General features: G+C 43.9%; 1 protein-coding gene across 12 annotated transcripts in view; it reads right to left on the bottom strand.

The window, feature by feature from the left end:
* The window catches only part of sox5 (SRY-box transcription factor 5), a 90,073-nt gene extending 74,070 nt beyond the window's left edge, over positions 1–16,003 (bottom strand). For 11 of the 12 annotated variants that reach the window (XM_035147593.2, XM_035147594.2, XM_035147597.2 and 8 more), the window contains exons 1-2: positions 15,739–16,003; positions 4,368–4,563 (exon numbers count right to left, since the gene is read on the bottom strand). In XM_035147593.2, coding sequence (XP_035003484.1) covers positions 4,368–4,563; positions 15,739–15,815 — 273 coding nt within the window. In that variant the 5' untranslated portion in view covers positions 15,816–16,003. Of the gene's footprint in view, positions 1–4,367; positions 4,564–13,995; positions 14,084–15,738 lie in introns of those variants that run through there. The other variant, XM_035147599.2, reaches the window with a different exon arrangement.
* Between the last annotated feature and the right edge of the window lie 3,284 nt (positions 16,004–19,287).

The raw sequence follows: 19,287 nt of genomic DNA, 5'->3' as shown, positions 1-19,287 counted from the left end.
TAATTATTTGAATACATTAATATCATTGCTTAATTAACAAAATTGAAAATAAGCACCATTGTATTAACTAATTGGCCACTGCAACTTATTGTCCAAGAATTACACACTTGCCCTTTTCCTTATCTAAAAACACGCAGCTGTATTTTCTGTGTTTTAAATAGCAGTTTGGCTAAAATGCACGCCAGTATATTTTACCGCGACCCCTCGCTGTTGACAGGCAAGCGTGTGTTGATTCATTAGTGCATCACTGGCATGAGAAATTAAGTGTGACCACTGTGTCTCAAGACTGCTCAATGACTGTGTTAAATCTGTCAAATTCACATGAGCGCGCACACATACACACACAATCACACATACAAATTACACCAAAAAAAAAAAAACCACGAGGGGCCTTGTGGAGGAAAATGAAAAAGGAATAATGCCTTTATAGTTTTTCTATCGTGTTAACGTGCATCCTGCCTGTTAATGAAATAATTAGTATTTGTCCATTAACACATTTATGAAAGAAGATGCTCGCCTCTGCCTGATGTGCAAACATTTTTTCCTCCAAGGTTTTGCAATAACACATATAAGACGTAAAAGAAAGCAAACGAGAAAAATATCACATCTATGCACTATGAACCTGAATCACCATTTTTACATATATGTTTACTTTTGTTTTTATCACTAAAAGTTTTAAAAATCCATCCCTTTTGAAAACTGCAGGTGCGTCATAACTGGATTTGTTGTGTCGATTGGCCGACCTCACTGAACCGCTTCTAAAATCCATCCCATCAGGCATTTGAACCAAGCTGCTCTCAGCCAATCAGGGTCCAGCTGCACGGTGAGAACCTCGCGTTTAGTAAAAACACCCTTTTAGCTAAACTACCTTCATTTGCAAGCCATTATGAGCCGCCACCATTCTTATCCGGAGAGCCGGGGTTTGTGCAAAAACAAAAATTTTAGAAAAAGCAAATAATCCAACACCTTTCAGGCTTTTAAAATACGTGTGTGTGTGTGTGTGTGTGTCTGTGTGTGTGGCCGTACAGCTGCAGCAGTCAGGTAAAGCAGCCGGGCCAAAGCCGAGCAGGCAGGCGAGGCGGGCGGGATGAAGAGGTCAGTGTGTAGCTGAGCTCTTCTCCGCTGCCGTGTTAATTTACTATGACAAGATAAAGCTGTAATCTCCCCCCTCTCCCCCACACACACACACACACACACACACACACACACACACACACCTCCCACTCCTTCCTCCCTTCTCCCCCCCTCTGCCGCCGCCTCACTTCCAAGTCAACTGGTCGCCGATGAGCCATTTACTTCCCCCTATCACTTTACGACAATTGCCCTGGGAAAGAGGGTTAGGGATGGGCGATGTTAGGAGAGAGACCCCCACCCCACTGCTCTCAGAGTCCCCCACTGACACTCCCCCACCGCCTTGGTGTAAATCTCCTCCTCCCTCTCCATCTCTCTTTCTGTTTCCCTCCTCATCCACTCTTCAGTGACAGTCAGCGGTGAAGGATTGAAAAAAAAATAAACTTAACACAAATCTTACAACATGCCAAGTGGGGAGTGGGATAAGCCCCCATCCCCACATACCAGCCACACACACACACACACCACGCTCGCCACTTCATAATCCACATCAGATATTATGCTAGTGTATGAGCCCCCCTCCTCAAACAACACAAGTCCTTCCAACACACACAAACCCACCACCACTGCCCCCCCCTTCTACTGCCAATTAATGTACTAGAAAAGCCGCTGTGTGTCAATTTGAGGATATTTAATGGTCTTTTAATGAGGGGTGCTCTCATAATAACACAAGCAGGACAGTGATAAAGGCCCAAATATTAATGATAGTAGTATTTGTAGACTTCTTTGTATTTCACGTTGTGTAAATATAAATCTAATCTAAATGAACCACAGATTAACTAATCACTGTCCTCAACGGCAACAGATAACCTGGTGGATGTGTACGTACTGTATATGTGTGAGTTTGCACGTGTGCGTTTGTGCGACTGAGTGTGAACGTGTTTCAGCGTGGCCCCAGGACTTTGGTTTACAGTAGGCACACATGCAGAGTCCACCGTGGGGAGGGGCCTGCGGGCTAATCAGTGGGCTAATTACAGAATTAGCTTTCCATTACAGCCCTTAAGCACCGTTTCATTGTTTTATCATCACTATGGGGGAAAGGTCGACGGTCGTTATCAGAGCGCCACTGTGACTAGGTGTGTATCAAGGTAAGGGCTCAGGGGAAGAGCGCAGACACTGTAACACACACACACACACCGAGGAAACACACTGGAGACAGTTTAGATACGAGCAGGATTCTTTTCACAGATGCCCTGAAAGGTTAAACACATTTGTCGTTGTGGATCGTCAACCTTTTGTTTCGCAAATACAATTAAAAAAATTTAATAATGCTAACCAGCAACACGTAATAGACCATACAGTCACGTAATCACGCGTATGTAATGAACATGCATTGTAAATCACACCACATGTATTGAATGTGTAATGAGCCACACGCAGGAGTCATCTTTAAATGCACATAGAGCTGGGCAAACACACACACACACACACACACACACACACACACACACACACACACACACACACACACACACACACACACACACACACACACACACACACACACACACACACACACACGACAAGAAGTTCACAATAAGCCTGTATACTGTGAAGTCTACACTGTTATTTTACATGAATAACACACGCACAGAGCACTTACAAAAACAGAGCCATACATTCAGCACCACCAACAATGTCACACTTCATCCCAAAGATGAAGTGACTCACTGCCATGGCTCACATTTTGCAGTCACGCAACTGTGCATCAAACGGGCTCAAGGCGACGGCTGGTGGAGCGCACATAAAAGCGAAAACACGTGTGCGCCCAAACAGTAGCCTTGAACCTCCGTGTTTTTTCCTTTCTCTCTACTCTCCTATTTAAAAAAAAAAAAACAATAACCTCCAGCTCTCAGCGCCAAACTGCTTTTCACTCACAGGGAAAGTCAATTTCTGCCTCTTTAGAAACTTGACTCCTTTCAATTCTGTCGAGAATCAACAGATAAACATCCATATATTCGGTTTCCTCACTGCTGAGAAAAGTGCAGTTTTTTGTGTTGAGGTTTTAAAGGTTACAACATAAGGGAAGTAAACAACATGTTGAAAGAGATCCAGGATGCATATGCCACCATTTTATTTCCAATATGCAGAAACATTTCTGTTTCCTTGTCCAGATACGACGGTAAATTCAATATAAGCCATACAATTCTAATTACTGCGAGCATGTTTCATTGCCAAAACTACATTATGTAGCAATTTCACAGATAAACAAGGTCAGTGTCATTAATTTCTTGCAAAGTACATCCACAAAAGAAAAGATTTTTCTCGCAATAGTTGTAATTCAGTGTCAGACAGGTGCTGCCTACTTCTCCAGCTCGTTTACGAAGCTTTAATCACTGACACTCGCCCTCAACGCCCTGACTTTCCCTTCTTAATGCTGGAGGTCAGGATTACGCAGAACATAATCTGATCTGGGGTCTGTGCCCCGGGGGTCACTTTTAACCTCCAGCCTCTCAAACACACACACACAGACAGACGGCCTCATGGGAAGTAATGCCAAGGGCAGAGAGCCAGCGGAGAAAGAGGCGAGATGAAGGCCAAGCAGCCGGTGACCAGGGGGGCGGAGTCAACCAGCAGGTGTTGGCGGTTTTAATGGGGGAAAAACAAAAACAACAACGGGAAATGGTTTGTCATTTGAAAGCATCACATTGATGAAATATTTTTTTTTAAAGTTGAAAGTTTTGATAGTTTTGGAACTACAGAGGCATAACGTTGCCATGGAGTTATCCTTTGGCGACACCTTGAGCTCTGACTTTTGCCTACTTTTTGTTTTACTTCTAGACAAATATCGCCATGGTGAACTAAAACAGGCAGATTCTTAAGCAAGTTCTGGAGCTATAAGAAGAGTTTTGTTTCCAATGATTTTTACGTGGATATATGTTTGTATATTATCAGTGATCATCAGATAATGTCCTCAGAAAGCGAGTCGCTCTGGATTTTAAAAAGGTAGGCTGTCATGTACGCGTGTTCAGATTTGACTGAGTTATGCCTCGGAGAGTGCAGAATTTTAACACGTGTTTATTTCATAGAAAATATTATAAAACTTTTTATTGCAAGCTTTCAACTGGGATAATGTTTCCCAAGTGAGATAAAACTAATGTTCCCCCTGTTTCAAAGCATGACCTTGAGTCATCCCTAACCCTAACCATAGGCCACGGTCGCCCATAGGTGGGCACATTCACCCACAGAAACACTGAAGCCAGATCGGAAGCACGAATAACGGTAGCTGTCCTCACCGTGTTGGTGGGGCTGTCCAAGCTGCGGTTGGCGGGCGAACGAGGGGACACTTTGCTGCAGTAGGAGACCAGGGGGAGGTGGATGACACCGCCTAGTCCCTCGCTCTCCTCATCCTCCATTCGCTGTCTGCTGGTTGCCATGGTTACGTCTCCATCTGTCCCCCCATATGGAGAGGCTGGTCGCTTGGAAGACATCCTGGAAAAAAAAGAGGAGGAGAAGGGAGATAGAAAGGATAGGAAAAAAAAAACAGGAGGAACAGTGAGCAATATACAAAAGGATTGATATAACAGGTTGAGATCTGGAGTTGTATAATGATGGTGGCAGCAGACAGTGTGATGGTTACGGTGGATATGACTAGTTCCTGGAAACTCTTGGATAGTCTGATCAAACTCCTTCCAGCAGGTATTCACAAACTCCCCTTCAACATGACAACCCACACCAATTGTCTATCTCCCATTTGTTGTTGCGCATTCTGCACGTTCAGACGACAGAGCTCTCACCGTGCAACGCCACACAATATCCCCTTCAGGGGGTTTTGCGAGCACCAGGCTCCTTGGCTGACCTTCAAACACACTCTCAGGTCTTACAGTATGTTTACCATGGAGACCATTCAGCGTTCATGTTTTTTTCCCCAAAAGACGGGGGCCATTACTGCAAATGGAGCCCGCTTGCACTGGCATTGTTGGAGGAAATGACCATGTCTTGACAATGGGCAGTGAGTGAGCGCAGTATGCACAGTGACAATTATATGTGTTTATAAAAACCTCGGGACAATAGAGGAAGCGGAGGAAAATAGCTGGCAACGCGAGGGCCCTGCTGTTTGCATTTGTTACCACGGCTTTGTTCCCTTGAAAAGAAGGAAAGGATATAAAGCCACGTCTATTAGGTGAACTCTGTCACTCACAAGGTAAATTTGCCTCCCTGTACTTCAGCTGAGCGGGGATGCAGCGACTACGTGGCAATAATAGAATTTAATGTGGTTCTCAGCATCGCCTGAATGCTTTCAGATGCACTTGTCAGCCTTGAAGCCACTGTGACTATGACCCTGGGTAATAGGCTGCTCACGCTCGAGTCGAGATGGAGGGATGGAGGGATGCAGGCGTGGATGGAGGGACAGTGAAAACATGACGGGAGGGGTGTGAGTGTGATGGGAAGCAGCTGAAACCAGGAAAGAAGCAACAGGCGTCTGACTAAAACCCGGCTGATTCTCTGATTCGCTCGTTCTCTCCTTCAGCGAGACCGGCATCATCATCACCATCCGTCTCTGATTTCCTCCGTCTTCCTCTCCAGCCTCTCGCTCCTAAATTCCCCCCCACACCCCCCTCCGTCCCTGCTTGTCTCCAGTAAACTGATTACCCTCTTGACTCTATTGGATTTCCTCTGGACTGTACATCTGGCATTGTTCCGAGGAGCAGCCCTGCCACTAATTCAGTGCTTATTTACCTTATGACAGTGGAAAGGCAAACAATATTGAGTGCTGCTCACTGGAGGCGACGAGGAAAAGCTCGGCGCTCACAGACGCAACGTGGCGCTCTATCACAGGGGAGGCTAAGCTCGAAATCAAATCATGCCCGCTGCAGTAATACTGTAAAACTCTCCACCATATTGATGTAATTTAATATGCTTTAATTGTTTTTGGAAGGTTTTGGAGATTCATAGACCTCATAGATAATCTAATAATTTAAACCAGTTTGCAAATTTTGTGTCATCATGTGATTATTTCCGAAAACCCTTTTTAATCTGCTAAAAGTTTTTAGGAACACAGAAGCAATTTTGTTGTGTTTCAGTGGGCCCTACAGAGCTTTGTGTGCTTAATCTGTGAATGAGGAACTCATGTAATACTTCATTTGAAGTTGAATAAGAAAATTACCAAGTCACCCGTACGCAGATACAGATTTTACAATAAATTTGGGTTCTGCAAAACTACAATCTTTTAATTTAAGGGACTGTTTTAATGCTGAACACACACACACACACACACACACACACACACACACACACAGAAGTAAACTGAGTGGAATGTGTATCTGTAGCTGATTTCTTTATCTGTATCTCTTAGTCGCTCTACCTGCGTGGGCATGCTCAGCAAAAACTGAGGCCATAAATGACCAGTAAAGATTCTGTATTTGTTTTAATGACAATAAGAAGTTAGAGATAAGATCACAAAATTGCTGCCATTAAATTCAACTGATATTAAAACTGAAAACAACCTCAGGTAACTTGTGTGATGATAGAGCAGCTGAGGAGAAAGCTCTCTGTATGTATGTGTGTGTGGGTCCGTGTGGGTGTGCACAAACTTTTACACGATTGTTTCACACATGAACCCATGCAAAAGGCAGGTCCAGCTGTACAAACTACAGGGCTCAGAGGCCACACGGCAAACACACACACACACACACACACGTTGAACAGAGGCCCTAAACACTGCAGGTCTGTTGTCATCACTGCCTGTTTACTTTACCTCCTTTCACTGTCTCACACTGAGGCCTTTTGTTTCAGACACACACACACACACACACACACACACACACACACACATCTCTTGTGCCCAACGTGTGAACACCTCTACCACAGTCCCCCCCACACAGACCCCAGGGTCAGCTTCGATTCCTCTCTCCTCCCTAGAGTTGCACTTTGGCTCGGCTCTTGGAAAGCAGGGGAGGATTATTCGCTGTGTTATTGCAGCTTTATTGTCCATCATTTAGCCACAGTAGCCTCATTGGCATTTGTGGACGGACGGGCCGTGGACAATTAAGAGTTAAATATTAACACAGGAAACAACACCGATACACCCAAAACCTCCAGAGAGCTCTTGTAAAGAAAATAACTTGCAGGCAAACAATTCATTTCATCATTCTTTTTGCTGTATTCTGCCCCTCTTCCTCCTCTTCTTCCTTTCCCTCTGCTCCTCTTGACACCCGTCCAACCCGACCCCCCCGCCCGACTCTGCTACTACTTCCTCAGAGGTGGGTGTCTATGAATGGGGGCGGCCGTTCACAGCTCCTCTCCGGCTATAAAAATCCCTCACTCCCTCCCGTCCCCCCCTTTGAAGTGGAATTACTACACAATTGCAGCACGGCGGGTGTGCAGGTTACGCCGGCTACTTCATTTAAAGTTTGGCAGGGCTGTCACGCCGGGAGAGAGACCCCGAAAGGAAGACGTTTCAAAAGCGCGGACCGATGATGCGAGGATTAAAAAGAGAGATGAGGTTTTATTAAGTCTATAAATTGGCAGTGTGGTCCAGGTCATAATTAGAGAAAATTAACATAATTTCGCCACATTTTCGAAAAAACTGAACATGTCACAGCAAACACAGTCATTAGCATACAGACATGCTGCTATAGGCCTTTTCCTTGAAACAGCAAATGGTCTTTCATGTGACATAACACTTTTGCAACAATATTGCAGTGTACTTTTTGATTTACAAATCATATTAACATGCAAACTCCCCCCAAAAAAATCATCTGATATCATCTGTTTGTCTTTTCTCCTCCCTCAACCTCTCATTTTTGTTTCAGTAGCCACACACACATGCACGCAAACATGCACACAAACACACAACTATGCACATGGTGAGAGCTCTAAGCTGAGATTAGAGCGCCACTTCCCCTTGGCTTTTTGATGATTAGCGGCTCCTCGGCTAAGTCCCTCTCATATCACATATGTCCACTGCTAAGTCACTAATCGGACAGCGACCGACGTCCATTAACGGGCCGAAATAATCGCCATTGACGGTGGTTAACCGTCTCCTGGCCGCCACTCGCTGTAATCAACGCGCCCATTTCATGTTGGCACGTCAGCAGCGGCGAGCTTATGCACACGCAAGCACGTTTAAATACAGGCAGACAGCTTATGAACACGCAAAGGGGAGGCGGCTCACACATGCAAAAACACTTCAAAAAGCACACACACACACACATGCAGAGACACACAAACACATGAAATGAATTAAGCAAAATGGGGGCAAAGATTTGTTTCAGCTTCAATGAGGAGCGAGGCAGAGACAAAGCAGCCATCGCAGAAATGTCACAGGCTATCACACACTTACACACACACTCACGCACACACACATGGTTCTGTGTGTCTGGCTGCTAACATAATCATGCTGCTAACTGCTCTTGTTAACTCCTCTACTCAGAACAAGCTTTCAGGGAGCGTGGGAGCCTCCTCTGGAGAATTCCACACTAAAGTGTGTGTGCTTCTGCGTGTGCATGTGTGTGTGTGTGTGTGCATGCATGTGCTCAGTCTCTCTTTAAATTGCAACCCATTATTTGTACTGTTACACAAACGTATACGTGCACTGCACGGTCAGTCAAATTTATCTTCTACAGTAAAAATAAGCACAGGGGCTAATTCCAAAGTGCTATCAGGAGTCAAAGTGATGGGTTTTTTTTCCTGTGACTGCTGAGAGGTGCCTGCCTGTCACTCAAGTCTATTTGCTTGGAAATGTGAGTTATCTTTGAAATTGTTCTCTTGAGGGAATGGAAGGGCATATCAAAATAGTTGAGCGGAATGCGCCTTTTAGATAAGGCGCCTGTGGTGGTTTTGCCTCGGAGGTGCCGACCGCAACATTTACATCTGTATGACACCTCAGGCGGGAATTTAAACAAATGTTTCCCACACGTGTCACAGTATCACTCGCTTTAGTGCCATCACCTTTTTTTCTTCACCCCCCCCCCCCTCGCTGCATTTGTTGTTCTCAGCTTTCAAAAATAATGTATCCTTCTCTCTCTCCATCTCTATCTCTCAGTCACATACTCTTGAACTTATTTTAACATCGAATGTCCTCCTGCTCTCTGTCTCCGTGCCTCCCTCCCTCTCTTTCTCTCTCTCTTTCCCTGGCGGTGTTGTCTTACTTACTGTTCCCACTTTACACAATCAGCTGTTTGTAAGAATGTCGCTCCATCCCTCCCCTCCCTCCCTTCTCTCCCTTCTTCTCTGTGCAGACTCTTAAGGATATTGCCTAATATCTATTTATAGGCTGTCCTTTTCAAACAGTGGGAAGAGTAGGGCAGCAACAGAGAAGAAAGGCAGAGATGGAGGGATAAAAGAATGAGAGATGGAGGACCTGGAGTAGGGAGTCATTGAGATCCCCTCTTTTCCTTAGTGTGGCTCTGTTGAGTTAGAGCAGTTTGGATGATCTTCATAAATTGCTTTTTCAAATCTTTGAGAGGACGTCAACAACTTCTAAGAATTAAAGTTCAAATTTTAAATACTTTAAAAACATTTTGATATGGAGAGAAAGTATCCAAAAATGTGAAACAAAAAGTATAAATTTAAATCAAAATTTTTCCAAGTACGTTTCGACGTGAAGTGTAAATGCGCCATGACATCGTAAAGTAAAAATTTTCTGCTCGAGTAAACAGTGTGAAACAGGGAGAAAATATGAACACAGCTCCTGCCTGTATATGCTCACAGTCATATACACACACAGACACACCCTCACACACAAGCATAGACATACACTGAGCCTCACACACACACACACACACACACACACACACACACACACACACACACACACACACACACACACACACACACACACACACACACACACACACACACACACACACACACACACACACACACACACACAAAGCATCCTCTGTGAGGTGCCCTAAATCGCCGGCCGACGGCCCAAACTGTGTTTCCTGTCCAGCTTTAACCACAAAAGGCAATAACACACAACCTAATGTCACCGCTGTTAATCACACACACACTCGCTGGAGAGACAGTCATGTGTTCTGTATGTGTGTATGTGCATGGAGAGAGGCGAAAGGGGGTGGGAGCAGAATACGTGGGCCAACTCATGTGGCCTCTGGAACTACCTCTCTTTCTCTCTCTCTCTCTGTTTGTCCGTCTTCCACTCTCGTCCCCTCGTCCACCCAAAAGCTTTAGTCACCAGCGAGGCAGCGCTCCACATACTTTTCTTGTCATGTTTTCAGCTTTTCCTCCCGTCTTTAAAACCTTATTTATGTCTTTACACTGAGTCACCGGATGATGTGATCGCCAATGACATTTCTGCGCTGAAGGAAGGATGAAGTCAAGATAAAGGACAGTGGGAAGTGAAGAAAAAGAATCTATCAGTATCTACCGTATCTATCTGAGCAAAGACAGTCTGTGGGAAAATCTTGAGTGTTTCTATAGGAAATGGATGAAAAGCAGAAAGAGAGATTTTTGGGGGGAGGAGGAGGAGGAGAAGGACCAGACGGAGAGAGGAAAAGTGCATCCGGTGGACGGCGGCCCCGCTCCCCTGGTGTTTTTGCGAGGGGGGGAAGACGCTGCATAATGTTTATTGAGCGAGGGAACAGTGTTTTTTTCCATTGTTGTGCCGGGGCTGCTATTTGTGCCGCATTTGTTAAGCAATCCATAAAGGAGTCACAACATTTGTCTCACTGTCAGCGACTTGGCCTGCCCCTGTAAACCAGGCACACACACAAGCACAAATACACACACACAAGCATACACACACCCAGACACGCACACACACAGATACAAGCTAATTCTCTCACATAAATGACAGAGCACACACACACACACACACACACACACACACACACACACACACACACACACACACACACACACACACACACACACACACACACACACACACACACACACACACACACACACACACACTCCCAGCTGGCCTCTTTCTTTCGTCCCACACTTTTGAAAACTCTTCCCACCTCAGCCCAAATGCTCCCTCCTTTTCCTTTGACCCCCACCCCCCCCCCTTCTTCTCTCTATCGTGCCGGGCCCCCCGCCCCTCTCTCTCACCCTCTCACTACCTGGAAAGACAGAGGTTTCATTGTGGCGCTCTGGGAGGGAGCTCGAGCGCTCTTAATACTGTCCCCTATTGTGGATTGGAAGGATGGTAAACAGGGTGTGTGTGTGTGTGTGTGTGTGTGTGTGTGTGTGTGTGAAAAGACGGAGAGCAACATAGACAGATTAGTGTAAGACATGGTGCCTAGATTGATGGATAATCGTAGACATGGATGAAGAAGAGGAGAAGAGGGAGAGAGAACAAGGGATGTGAAGTGTGAAATCCTGGATAAGTACGCGCACACACACTCTCTCACATACACACACACACACGTATGCACTCCTGCTCTGTTGACAATGCAATTCCTTCATCTGACCTTTGACCCCTCCCCTGTGACCTCATGTCATAGGACCAGATTCAAGTTAGCCTGGAGGGACATCTCTCTCTGTTGCTCTCTGTTTTACACACACGCACACTTTCTCTCTTTCCCTGTCACTTTCTCTCCTTTACCCCACACCACCTCACCCTCCTCTTCCTCCCCTCCATCATCACAAAACAACAACAAATGAAACTTTTAAGTTCCTCTTCCCTTTCCTCTATTGGCTATCGAAAAGGGGTCAGCTGACCGCACCGGAGTGGGAGGTCGTGGTCGGGGGGAGAGAGCCGGGGGAAAGGGGTGAGGGGGTGAGAGTGTGCTGAGAGAGAGAGGGAGGAAGTAGGGAGGAGGAGGAGGTGGGGGGGCTTTAGCATTCTCCTCTGGTATTTTTCTGTCTGTCGTTCTTTCTTTCTTTCTTTCTTTCTTTCTTTCTTTCTTTCTTGGCCCCCCTCTCGCTCCGTGGATGGAGACACGGTTATCAAGGCTCTCTGGGGACAGACAATATGGCCCAGACAATGGCCTCCAGTCCGAGGTGGTGGTGGTGGTGGTGGGGGGGGGCCGCGGGAGAGAGTGAGCAAGAGATAGAGAGAGAGAGAGAGAGAGAGAGGAGAAGAGAGAGAGAGAGAGAGAGGCCGGTATAGGGCCACAGGGGAAGAGAGGGGCAGAATGCCGCATTAGTTTGCGGAGCACGGACACTCTACTCAATTACTCTCTCTCTCTCCTTTACAGACGCACACACACACACTCTTTCCTCAAACACACACACACACACACCACTTTAATCTCACCCTTTTAAATGAAGTACAGCGACACTTACACTGGAAGCCGCACTGCTCACTTAAATCGGGAACAAGTTTTTAATCACCACACCGCGAGAACTCGCCTTACAAAATAAAAGCCCATGATTATTAAATAAATACAAATAAACTGAGGGGCAGAACGCGATAAGTATAATTCTGTATTCTAAAATTTAATTTTTTTAAATCAGAAGTTTTAGAAGTATCCTCGGGAAAAATACATTTGAAGTAGCAGTGATGTAATAATAATTATTAGGCTGCTTTTTACTGTTGCACAGGGTCAATGTCATTCTAACCACTTTATCTACCAGGTGGTTTCATCTTAAACAGAGCATTATATTTTCATAATGTGATAATTATTCTGATATAAAACGTTAATTTGAAAAACAACTATAAATAAAATGTAATCTTTGCAACAAGTATCTGAAATATGAGCAGAAAATAATACTCAAGTATATATCAAGTACCTTAAAGCTGTACACAAGTATAGAATGAGACTGAATGTAGTTTTACCACTTGAGATAAAGTGTTTGAACAAATAAAAAATATTGTTTGTCTCAATGAAATTCAGAAAATAAAAATCCTTCGGGCTGTTGATGCCGTCCTTGTGGCTGAGTGCGACGCAAGTAATGTCAGATTGTATCAGCCTGCGTCCTGCTTAAACTGGTCAAAGTGTTGACACATCTACTGTTGACTACTGCCGCCACCACCACCATCACCCCCAAAAAACTTACTCACACACACACTAATAAACGGAGAAGACAAATGGAGGGGTGTGAAAATCCACCACCGCCTTAACACCACTTCGACACAGACCTCTTCCTCACCCCCCCCTTTCTTCACCTCCACCACTCTCACTTTTCTGTAAAAACTCCGCTGATCCTCCTTCCACCCCTTCTTCTTCCTCTCCATCGGCAAGGAATGTGTCAGTTTGACCACATCATTTCTTTTCCCCTTCATCTCTTCACCCCCCTTCCCCTGCCACAGCAGCCTCCTCCAAATGTCTCTTTTTCTCTCCCTGTCTTTTTCATCTGCGTCCTGGTTGCTTTTGGATCCCTCCGTTTCTCTCCATGGGCACATTTCTGTTCTGTTTGCGTGAACAGATGAGGCCGTGTTTAGCGAAGGCAGCCTGCTTTCCACTATTTTCAGCGTCAGCTGGAAATTTGTATACAAAGCCGAGCGCCAAGAAAACTAAATAAAAAAAGCACTTATTATCAAATTAATAATTAGTATAAAAATGATACAAGACAAAATAAGATTAATAATAGAGAACTGAAGAATAACGTCTTTTTAACAGCTTAACAAGTTGACACAAAAATGTTAATCGCATGACTTTTGCTGCCATAAATAAATGGAGATTAAAAATGCATGTTTTAAGCTTCCGAGCAGATCACTCATATGCCACAAACAAATTTAAAATGCCAATGATGACTTCTCGCTTCTACGAAAACAAATCTGAAAGAAATAAAATACAACCCCTCACCTAAAACTCTAACAAACTTTTCTTCATCTGCTATTTTCCATCAAGCCTGCATGGGTCCAAGTGAATTTTAACAATTGGATGATTCAGGAAAAAGACAAGAAGAAGAAGAAGAAGAAGAAGAAGAAGTGTAGAAAAGTAAAAGAAGAGGAAGTATGATGAGAAGAAGAAGCACGGGTGAAGGAAGCGAGCGGGCACTTACAGATACGCAGGAACGGAGAGCATCGCGACCACTGAGGCTGGAGCATACACACACTGGCGATGCACGCATTGGAAGATACCCTCCTCTTGCTCGCTCACTCGCACACATACATCCATCCACATATGAACACACTCTCTCTCTCTCTCTCTCTCACACACACACACACACACACACACACACACACACACACACACACACACACATATACACACACACACACACACACACACCCACACACACGGCCAGAGCCACAGTGATGGAGTGCATTACTGGAAAGCAAGAGTTTTAAGCGCTCTCCTCCTAAGTCATTGTAATCCCTGCATTTATCTCCATACATTCTGCTTTTCTGTGTAATCCTTTAAATTTTTAATTCCTCCTAGCTGTTGTTATCTTTTTTTTTTTTCCTCTCCCCCTCTCTTCAACCACTTTGCCAGATTGAACGCTTTATTAAAAACACATTTTTGCCACATCTAAATGTGTTCTTAATTCAACGGGGGCCCCTGAAATCCTCCCAATCCCACCCCACCGACCCCAGTTTATCTCGGGGAAAAGAAAAAGATTAGTTTCATCGTGGGGCAAAACAGAGCGCTACTTTAATACAATAAAAGTCAAGCAGGCGATGGAGAAGAGGTGAGTGTGTATGTGTCAGCGCTTACATACATGTGAGTGTGTGTGTTAGTATTAAAACGATGGGTATTATAACATAATCTGTCTTTCGCAGCATTAGCATCAAACAACCATTATTCCAAAGGCAAAACCCCTTGTGTTGACAGTGTCGGAAAAGGGACAAGGTTAGAGGGTTCACACCTATAAATGACGCACAAACATCAGAGCAACAGTGAGATTACTATTAGCATAAGGCAAGAATAATAAAAAAAACAACAACATGCAGATAATGCACAATAGGATTAATGAGGGTTTGCATGTGTTTACTTTGGATTAAAGAAAACGCAAATAAATCAATTTTAAAAGAGGAGGCTGAGCAGGAGGGGAAGGTGTAAACATTTTAATTTCATAATTTTTTTTCTGTTTTTTTCAGTGTTTAAAAATGAAAATAAAATTCCCTGCGTATTTTTGACTTGACAGCTCGTTGAAATGTTAAGCTGATACAGAGAGAGGCTTTAAAAATAGCTTGACGGGGTAAAGCAGAAGTAAAGAAAGTTGTGGTGAGCAGTGGAGATGAGATGATGAGGATCGCACACAAACACACTCACAAACACACCTCTCTTTCTGTGTGTGTGTGTGTGTGTGTGTGTGTGTGTGTGTGTGTGTGTGTGTGTGTGTGTGTGTGTGAGAGAGAGAGTGTGTGTCTCTTTTTCTTTTCAACACAGTTTTGTCTATGGAGGTTTTGAGTTGAATGAACAAGTTGAAGTCAGGAGGGACGGAGGGGGATAAAGGGAGTGATTAATGTCACTGCTGGGACAAACACATGTATGAACTCACACTCCAACACGCACACACTAACATACACATAATTCCTGCTTTGCATATGGTATCTCTCCCAAAGCATAGAGTCAATCATCAACTCTTAACAACACACACACACACACACACTCCAAACTCAGCCAACTCAGTGAGACAATTCACATGCTCAACACACACACACATTTACAGACTCCTCTTAAACACACATATCTTTCTCCTACATCTGTCCTGTCCTCTATCTCTGTCATCTCTGCGTGCATGTGAGTGTGTGTGTGTGATGTGTGTGTGTGTGTGTGTGTGAGCGAAAGCGTCACGTACCTGTTACACTCCTGAGGTAGCTCAGGCTCAGTGAGCATGCTGGAGTAAGGGTCCGTCTCTCTCGACAACAACAACATAAAACAGTCCCACAGCGCTCAGATGAACAAGGTTAGTCTCCCAAAGACAAGACGGGATAGAAGTGATCCTTCAACCTCTCCAACGCACTGCTGCTTCTCTCTCTCTCTCTCTCTCTCTCGCTCTCTCTCTCTCTCTCCCTCTCTCTCTTTACTCACACACTTCCAGCCTCACACCCTCTCTCTCTTTCTCTCTCTCTGCCTCTGTCCCTCCTCTTCTCCCTCCCTGGCTGTAAGCTGGGAGATCGAGGCTCCGCTCTTAAAGGGCCAGCAGCAGAGCCTCTGTCGCTCAGTGTGTGTGTGTGTGTGTGTGTGAGTGTGAGAGAGAGAGAGAGAGAGAGAGAGGGAGAGGGAGAGAAAAAGAGAGAGGGAGCAGAGAGGAGGGGCCATTTGACCAGAGGGCTCATCACTCCCAGAGTGTAAATGCTGCCCCCTTCCTCAAGTCTCTCTCTCTCTCTCTCTCTCTCTCTCTCTCTCTCTCTCTCTCTCTCTCTCACACACACAGTTTTCACACACTCAGACAACAGTCACACATCGTGTAGACACACTTCAGAGCGACAACACCACTGCAAGCCCACGTGCACTTTATTATGCAACATGAGCAGAATTGATCAATATGGAATAAACTACCCTGAACTATATAAAACATACTTCTACAAATATAAATACATCTGTATTGGGATCAATAAATCTATCTATCTATCTATTTATTCGTGTACACATGCACAAATATTTTCAAAAGTTTGTTATATATTTCAAACTTTTACACAATACGATGTCAGTTGAGTTGAGTCACTTCCTATCGATGGTGGGTAACACAAATGTGATATTTGGAGTATTAAGACTGGGTTTCTATGGCGACGCTCCCAGAAATAATTCTCAATTCAGTTGATGTGAGTGGGAATTAAACATTTCCTTCCGCTGCAGCTTCACAATAAACTTTTTTAACCGATTAGACACTGGTTTGACTTGTATTATAAAAGTAGAGGAAATGCAACTTGTACTTTTGTCAGTCAGCCTCGAACTTACCGCTACTGTTTATCAACCATGCATTTACAAATAAGAGATATTTATAAATACTTTTTCAGTGGATCAATCTGAAATATCACAGTGAGTAATGCAACAGCCAGGATGAGCCACAGTGAGCTCTTAAATAAAGAGCTGCAGGCACCAGGCTCTAACTTTTCCACAAACTCACAGAATGATGGGAAACTAACAATAACTGCTTGTCTTCTGTAGTAAAACAACAATAGTTTGTTTTGCTCCCCCGAGAGTTCTGTGACCTCAAGTATTAAAACACATTGGCATTTGGTGGTAATTTAGCACTCAGGACTGAAGGTGAAACAGAGGTGAAACTGTTTGTCAGAACATCTGTTCAAAACCAAATACAAATTAGACACAAAAATTACAACAACAAAAGCCGGAGATTATCTACTTTCAGATGCTTGCAAATATTTGCAATTATGCTGCAGCCTAGAAACTTAAGTGTTAAACTAACGTGGGCAGAACAAAGACAGGACAGGTTCAAAATAAATTAATTTTAGTACATTTTGCGTTGGACTCATTCATGCTGAGTTAGTTCCTTGGTGTTGTTGCAGCCTCACACACACACACAAAAACAGTGGATGTACTGTAGAACAAACCCTGAATCGAGATCAATAAGGAGTAAAAATGCTTTCAGGTGTAGCTGAATGCTACAGAAAACAGTTCAGATGGTTAAATCACTATTCTCCTGCATTCAAACAGTACCAATAATGATTAACTGATGATGTCAAATCAAACAAATTCATGTTTTAGAGAAAAAAAACTTATCTTTGTCAATCTTGAGGTACAATGATAAGTCAGAATGTCGACCTTCTTTATTCATCCATTTCGATTAATTTGTACCATCATAACCTTTTCTTTCACTTTTCCCATTATTACGCTGAATATGTTTTTTTTCTAAGATTTGGAGCCATTAGTTTATACTAAATGGGTGTTAATCTTACTTTTCTATGGCTTTTACTAATGCAGAACAATTGCAAGGACAAGTGAGGCAGGAATCTGAAAATAATGCACACGCTCCAGCCAATCCGAGCTAGTTCTTCTCCAGGGCCATATTATAACAAATGAGACGGAATAAAAGCTTTAACAGACTTTAATTTCCCTTCTTTCTTTCCCCCCTTTGTTTTGATGCGGTGCAAAGGAGACGTTTGATTCTGGTACATGGAGCAGTTTTGTTACGAGAAGACAGCTGAACGCTTTCAACAGAACATATGCTGAAGCTCACACGCATGAATAAACGCACGCACACAAAATACACATATACAAACTGGCTAAAACCTTCACAGATCACCCACACCCATTGTGTCCTCAGGTAGACGTACTGTATATGTGTGTGTGCGTGTGTGTCAGTAGTGCATGCTGCTTTCAGCCCTTAGTGCTGTCAGTCACTATTAAGGGTGTGTGGTCTACATGTCACACATACGGCCAATCCAGCTATTGTTCTGGTGAGCACAGAGAAAAGCAGAGTTGACAGACTGCCACTTCTGTGATACTTAAACACACACACACACACACACACACACACACAGAGGAAGGAGAGAAAGCGAGTCTTGTCACTCTACCTACTGTAGTCAAACAGACCCCTTCTGTACAGTCTCTCTCACACACTCGCTCTCTCACACACACACATACACACACACACTTCTTTTGGACTTTTGTCAAATATGGACAAAAATTATCTTATCACATAGAACTGTTACGGAAATTTCAACCATATTAAAGTCTTCTTTTGTCTAGCTGGTGCTTAAAAGTTGATTGAAAGTTTAGTCTTTAAGTTGGAAACAGTATTTTTCAAAACAGCCTCAACACAGAGGACCAATTAATCCATTTAATCTTTCCAAAAATGGACAAGCCCTACTCCTAAAGTGCTCAAAAGTGGACATTTGAACATGTTCAACCAACGTTTCATCAATTCTCATATGTTGCCACCCTGTGCAGAGGCATTGTGTCCAGATCAATGATTACTTATTAGAGCCGGACATTGAAAGATTTGGACAAACTACCAGTGGCTACAAGACCCCAAATAAGTCAGGTGACAACTAAATGTGAGGGTTTGATTGAAATATTTCACCCTATTGTAAACATTATATAGTTTCCACAAAGAATAAAAAGAAGCTGATATGTGTGATAGTGTTACACAATGGGCAGCAAGTTCTTTTTTCCCAGCGTAAAGCAACATGAAGGGCAGTTAAAAGGAATCTCTGCCGATTTGACTCATCAAAAGGCTGTTTGCAGGTCTTGGGGAGCACCACGGCCTTTTGGTTGTGATAAAGTCTTTTGTGGCTGCAGAGGGAGCTGTGTGCGGTCTGATAAACTGCCTCAAGCGATGTCACTTGAATCAGTGTTGGTTTTTGTCTGAAGACTACGATTTTGAAAATGAGTTAGGAAGAAGTGAGCTTATCAGACCTCGGTAGCCTGCTGCTCATTTCTG

Source organism: Hippoglossus stenolepis, chromosome 22 (assembly GCF_022539355.2).
Source record: "Hippoglossus stenolepis isolate QCI-W04-F060 chromosome 22, HSTE1.2, whole genome shotgun sequence".
Classification (NCBI taxonomy): domain Eukaryota; kingdom Metazoa; phylum Chordata; class Actinopteri; order Pleuronectiformes; family Pleuronectidae; genus Hippoglossus; species Hippoglossus stenolepis.
The sequence above is the reverse complement of the archived record's forward strand: the minus strand, read 5'-3'. Positions and strand labels throughout refer to the sequence as shown.